The following is a 12,361-nucleotide window of genomic DNA, read 5'->3' as shown; positions in this document are numbered from 1 at the left end:
GCAAATATTTTTTTTGATTCAAACAATCATGATTGAATCACGAAAAAAAGTTTATTATTATTATTTTAGACTAGATTAAACCATTATTAAATCACTATATTTTTACTTTTCAATATTTAGACCCAAACTATCGTAATAAAAAAAAACCGAACCAAACCAATTTCATCGACAATGTTAAAAAATAGTATATATCAAATAAATTCATAAATTAATTCAATCAAATTCTTTCAATACAGTGACCAATTATTCCTCTAAAATTCTTGTTCATTGAAAGAATTAACATATGGTAAAAAGGAATAAACAGCTCATTTAGAATAAAAGAAAATAGGATGAAAACAAGAGACAATAGTAAAAGAAAATTAAAAAGGCCAAGCAATGACAAATATAGCATGCAGAGACAGTTCCAACTTGGTACGTTACGGCATCCATATATTAACATTACATATAAGGAAAGCCAATTCAAATTCAGCTACAACGATACGATATAAACCATCACTTTCATGTCTAATTTTCTGTTCCTTTTATACATAATTTACAGTTAAAACTCTAATCAAAACTGAAAATGCATCGAACTTGAACAATGAACATGCAATTGTCGAGTCTCTATTAAAGGACCGTAGTATTCTGCGACATACAAGTAAATGTTCTTAGTCGTAATTTTTGTATGGGACATGCTAACTTGCGTTTAAAGATATATGTTCTTCGTCGGCATTTTGAGATCTAACTTGTACTTGTAGGACCAGACATATATAGAGGTCTAATATTAGAGAGACCAAAAACATTTTTTTTGGTCAAGTACCAAAAACATGTTTTATTAGCATACACAAACAAAATAATCTTATACCATGTACAAATATCTTTTCTATCATTGGATAAAAAATCACGATATATTTTTATTTGTGCTCCATAGAATTGGTCCCAAAAACATACTTGAAATTATATTGTGACTAATAAATAGAGTTTTCACCATAAAATATAAATAATCTTAATATTTTGATTACTCAATTGACGACAATGTATATAAAGACACGAATGATAAATTTTCTGATTGCTGCATATTCTTCCACATAACTTGATTGATAATATTGATGCACTATCCAGCTATGTCCTGCAGTATTAATTCAAGTAATGAATATCATACTCAAATCAAACTTTGAACATATATAACAAAAAATGTAACTAGAATTAAATAAAGATGATAAGATATTGTAGACATTCCCTAAAAAAAAAAAGATATAGACATAATCATACGTATGAATTCAAAGAATATAAGTTCCTCAACTCATGCTTGTGATCAATTTACTTGAAATTTTTCGTTTTGTTGTGAAATAAAGTATAGGAAAAGGTGTTAATGTGAACGTCATCATTTTCTTTATTTTACTTCTTGGACAAAATTTATGTATAATTTCATAGACACCGTTATTACAAACTTACAGTTCTCTACTAAAATAAAATAGGCTTAATAGCAGTTTTAGCCCCCTAATTTTCCTAAAGTTGTGATTTTGGCCCCTAAGAAGAAAAAAAACTACAAAACCGCCCCCTAAGTTTTGCATTTGTGGCAATTTTGGCCCCCAAGGTCAATTTTGACTTGGTCTACGCTAATGTGGCACTCTAAGTGAGATGTCACATCTTTTTTTCTTCCAAAAATTGGTCTTGGGGAGCCAAAACTGCTACAGTTGTAAAACTTATGGGGCAGTTTTGTAGTTTTTTTTCTTAGGAGTCCAAAATCACAACTTCGCTAAAGTTAGGGAGCGAAAACTGCTATTAAGCCAATAAAATAAAACTAAACTGTCACCAATGATTTTGAACCCTTGACACCGTTGTCACCAAAGATTTTTAACTTTTAGTTTTAAAGATTAAAATTGTGAAGACCTCAAAATCTCTATCCACAATTGTGGTGAGATGTCATTTTCTAAAACTATAAGAATTAATTAACTATACAATCTGACTATAGGTTTCAGAAGATTATATATACCTTGTAAAGCATGCATATAATGCTGACAAGGATGATTTTAATAATGGAGACCTCCTGTCCAATGAAAAGTACATTAAAATAATGAAAACATTAGGTCAGATAATACAAGCCCTTTAAATAAAAAATATATTGGAAAAGTATATGTCATAATAACATACCTTTCCACCAATCTCCTCTTGTAGCAATCCCTAAATCATCTTCTTCTCCATCCTTCTTGGACTGTAAGACAATAAAGTTAGATATTGATAATACTAGAAAATGATTATATGCCTAATACAATAGAAACCCTAAATTCTTGACAATTGAGTAAAATTGAATTGGATTGTCCTAAAGATTTTACGGCATCATTTCACTTTAATAAACAAAGGAGCATTATAATTTAGAAAAATTAATAAATATATTATATTAAAAAAATTAGATAATTTATTACAATTAATTTTTTTGTAAAAGCAAAGTTAATAAATATATTGACACTCACCAATGACTTTTTCTTCCTTTCATTCTGTGAACTCTGAGCAGGATAAATTATGTCTTGGCCACCATAAAATATTGATGAGCTGAGATTACATGGTCCAATTCTTTGATCCTGGTAGTAGATTGAACTCTTCTGAGATTCACCACCATAGACCTTGGAGAAGTCATCTTTATTCATATGAAGCAAATAAAAGTTAAAAAGGAATACTATATCAAAGAAATTACAATAGATATTATTTCATATATGCAAAATTTTGACAAGTTGAATTGAATGATTTCAAATTCATTGTTAAAGGCTACAAAATGAATTATGATTTTTTAAAAATGTAAAAATAATAATGATTAGCAGTCAAAAAGGAATAAAATACTATCAAAAGTGCAAGTAAAGAAAAGTTGAAATATGAAAAGTGTGATTAAAAATATGCTATAGTTATTACGTCAACATCATATCTTAAAATATTATAAACAATTAAGCATACATAGATCTATACATATATGGATCATATAAACAGACCAAGTCTAAAGTGTGTATATATATATACTAACCATGTGTTCGAACTCCAAGTATAGAGTCCCATTGCTCCTTGATAGATTTTTCACTCACTTCAGTGCGGATAGAATCTTTTCCTAACACCTATAAGTCAACACAACCCAAAAAATTTCAAAGTCATATCAACAGCCTTCCATGTTCAATGAACTTGTCACATGATATATTCCAAGAACTTAATGATTAAAAAAAAAAAAACTTCCATTGCTATATATATATATATTCAATATAATTCAACATTTAGAGAGTTAGAGAGATGACATCTCTAATACTTGGACAGAGTTAGAGAGAGATTTCACATTTTTCTATCTCAAAATTTTCGTCGTTAATTCAACATTTTCTAGTCGTTGTAAGGGAAATTATTTATCACCGTACAAAACCATAAAATGGGGTTACATAAATTAAGCATAAAATTAAAAACATGAAGATATAGAGAGAAAAAAAAAACATTACATTAGGGGATTGAGAAGAAACCAAAGAGCCAAAAACTCCAGAAGAAGAAGATGGGTGTGTCTTTTTGGAGCCAAAGAGCTCAGAAACAAATGAAGAAGAATCATTTTGGTTATTTTTTCCTTCCATTTCCTCACTAATCTTGTATTCCTAAACACCACTCTAATATCAAAATGACTACCTCAACTCTTGAAATAACTAAAGTGAGAGAGTGTTTCTTATATATAGACAATTCTCTCAACCAATGCTTTAGAAAAGGCCTTAAGATGAGAAAAGGACAATTGTGTTTTTATTGGCAAAGAAACATAACTTGAAGAAAAGAAGAGAAAAGAGAAGAGTATATAATGCTAGAACTAGAAATGTCTAGTCAACAATAAAAGATTTTTTTTTAAAGATAGTCAACAATAATTTTATTTTTTTAAAGATAGTCAACAATTACAAATGTCTTTGTCATTTAGTTTTTATTTTATTTTAAAGAGTCTTTGTCTTTTAGTTATATATGCACATATTATTGATAAAAGAAATTAAATATAAATATATTATCACTAAAGATAATTACAAAAGATACTTATGAATAATTTAATTAATAGACTTTGAATTACTTTTTTTTTTTAGGGGAGACTTTGAATAACTTAATTATAAATACTTTTATATTTGCATCTTTATATTATTAGTCACTAAAGATAATTGTTAAAAAAACAACTAAAATTAATTATAAATAATTTAATTAATTGAATTTAATTATATATTATAACATTTTATTTTAATTGTAATTTAAAATAATATAAAATTAATAAGTTATTAAATATAAATAGCGTTTTTATTTTATTTTATAGTATACGAAGGAAAGAAAAAACATATTTTTCAGAGAACATGAGTGAATATGATGACAAATGGTTTAAAATCAAAGAATAAAATCTTACTTTATCGTTACCATTAGTGGAGTGTAACATTCATCTCATATTATAAGTCATTTTCCGACTTCATACAAATTATAAAATATAATTAATTATATTTGAGAATGAGAAATTAAGAGTTACTTATCTAGAAAAGTCATCCCTCATTTGTACAAAAAAAATCCCTCGTTAATGGTATGAAAAATACAAATAAATACAATTGCAAGAAGAGTGTGTAATAAAAAGAAATGAAATGTCTGACCAAAAAAAAATTGATGAAATGATTTAATAATAATAATAATAATAATAACAACAACAACAACAACAATAATAATAATAATGAAAAACCCATTTGGGGTTGGCCTAATGCTCTGGCTTTAAACCTCCTCGGATTAGTCGATTCTTGAATCGGATACTGAGTTTTAAAAAAAAATTAATGATAATGAAAAAAAGGAACAAACAACTCATTTAGGATAAAAGAAACTCATTTAAAGGAGAAAATTAGTTTAAAAAAAAAAAAAAACTCATTTAGAATAAAAGAAAAGGTGGAAAAAAAAAACGTGACAGTGGGGTAATAGGAAAGAAGAGCAAGCAATGACCAATATGGAATGAACAAGACAGTAGACGCCACGGCATCTATATATCTACACTACATATAAGGCAAGCCAATTTAAACTATACAACAACACCATCACTTTCATGTCAAATTTGTTAAAAAAATATGGAATTGATATTATATTTGATTAATTAAATAAAGGGTTAATTAAGTTTTTGATCCCTATAAATATCTGCAGTTTTGTTTTTAGTCCCTATTAAAATAAATCACACTTTTTAGTCCCTACAAAATTTTTTGTTAGTGTTTTTAGTCCCTGTTAAATTAAAATTTGTTTAATTATGCTTAAAATTCTAAATTTTTGAAAGATTTTTTAGATACATGTTCATAACATCGTAAGACACTCTTTTATAAAAAATTTTAGTTTTTTAACATGTAATGAATTAAATATGAATTTTTCTAAAAGCCAAATTTTGAAGATTATATTAATGAAAATTTGGATCTAATAATAAAATTTTAAGTTACTTTTTTGCGGAAGAACTTTGTATAATAATCTAAGTAAGTATGTGAAAAATATGTTACAAATTTAAAAGTTTAAGCACAATTAAGAAAATTTTAATTTTACAAGGACTAAAAGTATGTGTTGGTCCCTATTAAATTGAAATTTGTTTTTGACCAAAAAAAAAATTGAAATTTGTTTAATTATACTTAAAATTTTATATTTTTAAATAATTTTTAACAGACATGTTAAGAACATTATAATAATCTCTTTTATAAAAAATTAGAATTTTTTAACATGTAATGAATTAAATATAATTTTTTTAAAACGCCAAAATTTCAAGATAAAACTAACGAAAATTTGGACCTAAAAATAAAATTTTGAGCTAATTTATTGTGGCGGAACATTTTATAATGTTTTAAACAAGTATGTAAAAAATCATTAAAAAATTTAAATTTTAAGCATAATTAAACAAAATTTTATTTAACAGGGACTAAAAACACTAACGGAAAATTTTGCAAGGACTAAAAAGTGTGATTTATTTTTATAGGGATTAAAAACAAAACTGTAGATATTTATAAGGACCAAAAACTTAATTAACAAATATGTTAGACCCTCTTATATTTAGTCCAAATTTTGTATATCAAATTTCAAGACACATTTAATATGTGATTTTTATTATGTTAAACAAAATAATTTCTGCTTTTTTACAAAATCTCTATAAAATAATCCCTAATTTTTGCAAAAGCTCTATAAAATAATCCCTAAATTATCAAATATAAAAATTAATTATTTTTTAATTAGTAATAATTGGGCTCCTTTTTTTTTTTGTCAAGTAGCTTAGTGACTAGAATTCACCTTTTTCAAGATGAATAAGTAGGGTGTCCGGGGTTCGAACCCTAGCCCCTACATAAAACAAAGCATGTCGCTGCCAACTGAGTTAAGCTCACGAGAACATTAATTGGACTCTTAATTTATCGGATACAACTATGTAAAAATGATTTTTTATTAAAAGATACCATGAAGGACATTGAAAAAGGATAAGATTGAAATTTTAGTTTATTTTGAAGATAACTTTATCTCAAAATATATCTATCTTATTATCTCACCTCTAAAAAAAAAACTCATTTGAAGTTGTTTTCTGGGATTTTTCCTCACCAAATTACATACGATACCTTTCGACTAGAAATCATCAATTAATCAAACAATAGTATATCAATAGTATATATATAAAGTAAGGTTTTTTTTATGTCACGTGTCACTTCCACGTTTATTCGCAATATTTTTTATTATTTTTCTAATTTTTCAAAACCAATATTTAATTTGACATAAATATCTCAATAATATTTTGATCTTATCTATTAAATATTTTACTTGACTTTTTTATTGAATTCCTAATATTTTATGTAACAGAAATAGCTCAAAAAATTACATACGATATCCTTCAACTATAAATCATCAATCAATCAATCAATAGAATCAATATAAATTAAGGTTTTTTATGTCACGTGTCACTTTCACTTTTATTTGCAATATTTTTCTTATTTTTCTATTTTTTAAAACCAATATTTAATTTGACATAAATATCTCAACAAACTTTTGATCTTATCTATTAAATATTTTAATTAACTTTTTCTTTAAATTCCTAATAGTTTATGTAACAGAAATATCTTAACAGAAATAACACAAATTTCTAAAAGTTAATTTTATTCTATATGTGTAAATATTTTTACTAAATCCAATTAATTTTATCTGAATGTGCATCTATAAATTTACGAGTATTTATAATATGGTATATTTTATTATATTTGTGTGTATTTATTAAGATATTCATCTTATACCAATCCGTGATAAATTTTATTTGCGGATATCATACATATAATTTTTTTATCTTATTGAATATGTCTAACCCGAGCAACGCTGGGTAAATACACTAGTTATTTTATAAAAAAAATGAATGAAAGATAACAAACATGCCCTAAATTCCCTTAAAAAACAAACAGCCCTAAATTGAAGTATTGAATTGGTTTTGAGTAAATTTTAAAACGAATTTATTGGAAGATATAAAAGAACAAAATTTAAGAAAAGATTGTAACAATAAATAATTTAAGAAAAGATTGCATAATTTTCCACTTAAATCGATCCAATCCAACAAACACTTCAACACTATAAATAGTGTAGAAACATATGGGAGTGGATACAAATTTATTTGCACGGTAGAGTAATTAGAAACACAGAGGCACACAATGATGCAAGATCAAAGCATGAAGTCTCTCTTGTTACGTATTGCATCATTAGAACCCAGCTCCACGATCCACTGTCCATTCCTCTCTTCCCTCCTTAACAAATGTCTTCTACGAGTTTTCAAATTCCCTACCCACCCTCCTTATGACTCGGTTAGAAATAACTCTTTCTTTATTTACTTTTGTTTATGTCAATATATTTGAATCTATTAATAAAACCTAACAAGTTTTTATTATTTTAATTTTGTATGTAGATGATAAAGAGAGCAGTGAAGGAATTGAATGAGAAAAGTGGCTCAACCGAGGAAGATATCTCCAAGTTCATCAGAAGGGAATATGATAATGATTTGCCATTTGATCACGCGTTTATTCTTCATAGTCGTCTTAAGAAGTTTTGCATGAGTGGAGAACTTTTGTGTACCGAGAATGGCAAATATGTGTTTGTTGATTGTGAAAGTGAAGTGGAAGAAGAAGAAGACGACGATGAAGAAGATGAAGAGGAGGAGGATACTAACAATGTAAATTATTTTCACACTATCATCAAATAAAAAGCCATGTATCCGTTGTGTCATTTTAAATCAATTTAAGTTAATTAAAATAACAAATAACTGTCTAATATCACTCACAATTTGTTTGTTTTCTTCCTCACATTTATATATGCATCTATCCTCCACATTGTGTGTGGATTCTACGGAATTTTCTCTCTGCCATCATGCAATAACGGTTCCTTCATGTGTTACGTTGAAATGATCAATAATAACGGTTCCTTCATGTGTTACGTTGAAAAAACATGACACGGTTTTGGATCAGGTTGAGTATTGTACTGGTGTACGAGTGCAAATCATGGCATGATCCAAGGAATTATGGCACATATTTCTTGGAACTGAAATATTATAAAATTACTATTTGACCCATTTGTTGAGGTAGCTTGAGAATTTCATGCAAACCAAAGGAAACGTTTATGGAACTTAGAGGCTAATAGTTGAGTTGAGTTTCTTTGGGTGCAATTCAAATGTTGAAGATGTGTATCTTGGAGAACTAAAAGATGGAGCTCTTGGGACAGAGTTGGGTTCCTTTTGGGGAGAGATATGTGGGGTTGAGAAACACATGAGATGAGAGTCCTTATGAGCAATTTGGATGAATCTTGAGATACCAAAAGAGAAGATCCTTATAAAGTCAAATGATAAGGGTTGATTTTTTTTTTGGGCATTAGATTCTAGAATTGGAAAACATCTTGGGTAGAGAATCATTGAGTCTCTTGGTCACTTGAAGAGATTCAGGAAAATGGCAGAAATTAGGTTTGTTCTTAGACACTTTGTTGAAACTAATTTATTGTAACTCTTTTGTATCTATATTTGTAAATAACTCATTGATAGTGAAGTGGAGAGACCCCTCTCCTCCATATGTGTTGGTCATTGTTGGGTCAAACTAGGTGAACAAATTCTTGGTGAGTTGTTCTCTATCCTTTACTCTCTTTATCTTGTTTGTTCTTTGGTTCGATTGTGGTTTGTGCTTTGCAATTAGTTGTTAGATTAGATCTAGATTTGTTGTTGTTGTTGCTGCTTGTAGTCATTTTAGTTATGAGTTGTGCTATTTACAACGAATTGCTTTTCCACGGGATTCACAAACCTTTGCAATTTAATCATAATAAACCTATTTTAATATTAAAAAAAACATAGAAAGATGTTTTTGGCGGAAAAAACGGCAGTTGGTAGTACTATTCTTGTTTTTCGTTGTTAAAGTATTCGTGGTAAAAGGCATTCTCCTTTAGTTATTGGTTGTCATTGATGCTTGCCCCACACATCTAAATTTATTGATGTGATTTTGAGTTGCCGAATTCACAAAAATATTTAATATAATTTATAATATTACATATAAGTACGTCAGTTATTGATTTATATCAAAATGTTAAAGCATAGAAAATTTTAGAAAGTATATTATTTTTTTTAAGGAAGGAAGAAAGTATATTATTTAACAATCAATACAAAATAAAATTTAAAATTAATAAAAAATTAATTTATATTTACTCAAGTGTGTAGACATGTAGTTCTAAACAATTTTTTTAAAATAAAGTATGATATTGGTTGGGTCATATGTTTTTATCGGTCGGTTTGAAATATTTTTGTCCCTACTTAAAGGATTTTTGCCTTGGTAAAGAACAAAATATTAAAACAAAAATAATACTTATATCAATATTTGTTTTTATCAAAATGATGCATGCATCGGAGATAGTCGCTCTTCCAAAAACGAGTTGCATATATTGTTGAAATAGGAAGTCATTGTAAAAAGAAAAAGATGAAACATGTCACAAATTTCTAACAAACAAGAAAGAAATAACTGTTAAAAACAATAAGCAATTCAAGGTAACAACACTTTAGATAATTCATAAATATCTAACTCTGGAAAAATTTCTAGTAAATGATAAGACACTTCAACATCAATCCTAATACAGTTTACAACAAAATTTTATTCGGAAGGAAATCCAGGGTTGAAGTTGCTCCCGTAATTATTGTCAACAATGTTTGCATTGAAACTCCACATCCCATCTCCATTAATATTGCCACCAAAGTTGTTTTGATGAAGAGTCATCATATCAACACCACTGTTGCTTGGATTTTCATGTGGAGGTTTCCACATGTTGCTACATGTATTATCATCAAAACCTCCAAAGTTTTCTTGAACTCCGAAATTTCCTCGATGAGACAACACATCAACATCACCAACATCAGGATTTGTATGTGGTGGTATCAACATGTTGCTACATGTGTTGTTATCAAAATCTTCAAAGTTAAATTGACCTCCAAAATTTTCTTGAGGAAGCAATGCATCACCACCACTCGAATTTGAATGTGGTATCCACATGCCGCTACCTGTGTTGTCAAAACCTCCAAAGTTTTCTTCCCCTTCAAAATTTTCTTGAGGAGGCAACGAATCAACATTCCCATTCAGATTTGCATGTGGTAGTATCCCTGAAGTGCTACCTGTAATGTCATCAAAACCTTGAAAGTTGCTTTGACCTCCAAAATATCCTTGAGGAGGCAACATACCTACACCACCACTAGGATTTTCATGTGATTGTTTCCCAATGTTGGTACCTATATTGTTAATAAAATGCCCCAAATTTCCTCGAGGAAGAAACATATCATGAACATTACCACTATGATTTTCATGTGATGGTATCTTCATGATACTATCGAAATCTTCAAAATCGTCTTGAAAAAATGTTGTATCAAAACCACTACTAGAATATTCAGGTGATGATATCCCCATTCCGTTATCAAAACCAACAAAATCAGCTTGATTAGCCAATTTATCACAAGCACCACCACTAAGATCTGCAAGTGGAGGTATCCCCATGCTACTTCCAGGGTTGTTATTGAAACCACTACTCATTTGATCAACTTTCTCGACCAAATCTGACAAGGGTTGTTGGTTCAAAACATGTCCATACATGTTAACCCCATAATCCACCCCATCACCATTGTCTAAAGTAAAAGATATTGGTGCCAACGGTGGAGGAGGATTATTAAGAGGCAAGATCTCCTTTTCTAAATGCCTAGTTATCTTTCTAGTGATCTTAATTTTTTCAAGAGTAAAAGCAATCAAGCGATTCTGCACATCATGATCAAAATCATCTAAAGACTTACCTTCGTTTTCAATTTGATGCATATAAGCTCCCATTAAAGTCTCTTCATTTTCTTTGTTGATCTTTTCAAGGCTTGCTTCAAGTTTTTTGCCCTTATCCTTCAAAAAAGTCAATTGATCAGTCTTATTTTTCGATTGTACATCCAATGACAGTGACTCAAACTTGGTTATTAGCTCTTCAGCCACCGTAGGAGATGGCCATATTGATGGTTTTGTATCACTTGGACCAAACACAATCGCACATGCCTCAATGCCACATAAGATTGTCATATGCTCTATTTTGGTGAACAACCCTTTCAATCTTCTCTTATAGCACGCCTTTCTTCGAGTCTTATTCTCAATCAATTTGGATATGATCTTCTTTTTTCTGATTCTAGTCATGACTTCTCTCAAGAGAGTATTTTCTTTTCTCTTTTTTTTTTCTTCTTCCTCTCACTCTATATCACAATATTCTCAACATAAAATAAGACATGTATATATAAATAAGATTTGTAACCAAAGTAAATGAAATAAATTGAAGAAAAAATATTATAAAAAAGAAATTAATGGTCTGTAAATGGAATGATTTAATCATTCTCTGTGCATTTAATACATATTTTGCTTGCTTTGAACTAAACATTAAAAAGAATTGAATAAAAAAATAAAAGTAAACTATTATTAATTTCCTTGGTCAACTTATATATAATAAAAAAAACATAAAAATAAAGTAATATTAGTTTTTCAAATATTTTGACATATTTTAATATAACTTCCTTTATTATTACTAGCGAAAAGACGGACACGTGAATGCCCGTCTTTCTGCTCTTTTTCTTGCATTAACATTTGAAAATTATGAACGGATTTTTTTTTTTTTGTGAAATGTTGATTAAAACCAAAAATATAAATATTTGTTGTTTTCAAATTGTAACAAATCTATTTCAATGACACCAACAATATAACAAAAACATATATAATTTAAATTCTTACTTTTTTAATGACACCAACAACAATCTTTATTATACAAAAAGTTGTTTAAGGGTATAATTGGAATAATAAAAAAGTAAGTATAAATACATTCATCTAGTTTGTTATACTTTTTA

The 12,361-nt window shown here is 28.2% G+C and overlaps 3 protein-coding genes across 3 annotated transcripts; 1 reads left to right on the top strand and 2 right to left on the bottom strand.

Annotated features, from left to right (window-relative positions):
* Positions 1–846: 846 nt before the first annotated feature.
* Positions 847–3,750, bottom strand: LOC25491527 (uncharacterized). Its single transcript, XM_013599470.3, has 6 exons — positions 3,450–3,750; positions 2,996–3,083; positions 2,454–2,617; positions 2,134–2,194; positions 1,976–2,029; positions 847–1,108 (listed from the first exon to the last, which is right to left on the bottom strand). Exons 1-5 carry the CDS (start codon positions 3,573–3,575, stop codon positions 2,013–2,015), a joined length of 456 nt encoding a protein of 151 aa, XP_013454924.1. The 5' UTR covers positions 3,576–3,750; the 3' UTR covers positions 847–1,108; positions 1,976–2,012.
* Positions 3,751–7,627: 3,877 nt separating this feature from the next.
* Positions 7,628–8,219, top strand: LOC25491526 (uncharacterized). Its single transcript, XM_013599469.3, has 2 exons — positions 7,628–7,790; positions 7,892–8,219. The coding sequence occupies exons 1-2, from the start codon at positions 7,641–7,643 to the stop codon at positions 8,183–8,185; spliced, it is 444 nt and encodes a 147-aa protein (XP_013454923.1). The 5' UTR covers positions 7,628–7,640; the 3' UTR covers positions 8,186–8,219.
* Positions 8,220–10,103: 1,884 nt separating this feature from the next.
* Positions 10,104–11,663, bottom strand: LOC25491525 (uncharacterized). The gene has a single exon (XM_013599468.1). The coding sequence runs from the start codon at positions 11,661–11,663 to the stop codon at positions 10,104–10,106; it is 1,560 nt and encodes a 519-aa protein (XP_013454922.1).
* Positions 11,664–12,361: the final 698 nt, after the last annotated feature.

The sequence above is a fragment of the Medicago truncatula genome, chromosome 4 (assembly GCF_003473485.1).
Source record: "Medicago truncatula cultivar Jemalong A17 chromosome 4, MtrunA17r5.0-ANR, whole genome shotgun sequence".
Classification (NCBI taxonomy): Eukaryota; Viridiplantae; Streptophyta; class Magnoliopsida; order Fabales; family Fabaceae; genus Medicago; species Medicago truncatula.
The sequence above is the reverse complement of the archived record's forward strand: the minus strand, read 5'-3'. Positions and strand labels throughout refer to the sequence as shown.

Coding starts and splice junctions, on each gene's coding strand:
- LOC25491526 (XM_013599469.3), top strand. CDS start 7,641: ATGATGCAAGATCAAAGCATGAAGTCTCTCTTGTTACGTATTGCATCA. Junction 7,791..7,891: donor CCCACCCTCCTTATGACTCG/GTTAGAAATAAC, acceptor TTTTGTATGTAG/ATGATAAAGAGAGCAGTGAA.
- LOC25491527 (XM_013599470.3), bottom strand. CDS start 3,575: ATGGAAGGAAAAAATAACCAAAATGATTCTTCTTCATTTGTTTCTGAG. Junction 2,618..2,995: donor ACTTGGAGTTCGAACACATG/GTTAGTATATAT, acceptor ATATGAATAAAG/ATGACTTCTCCAAGGTCTAT. Junction 2,195..2,453: donor AAAGGAAGAAAAAGTCATTG/GTGAGTGTCAAT, acceptor ATTGTCTTACAG/TCCAAGAAGGATGGAGAAGA.
- LOC25491525 (XM_013599468.1), bottom strand. CDS start 11,663: ATGACTAGAATCAGAAAAAAGAAGATCATATCCAAATTGATTGAGAAT.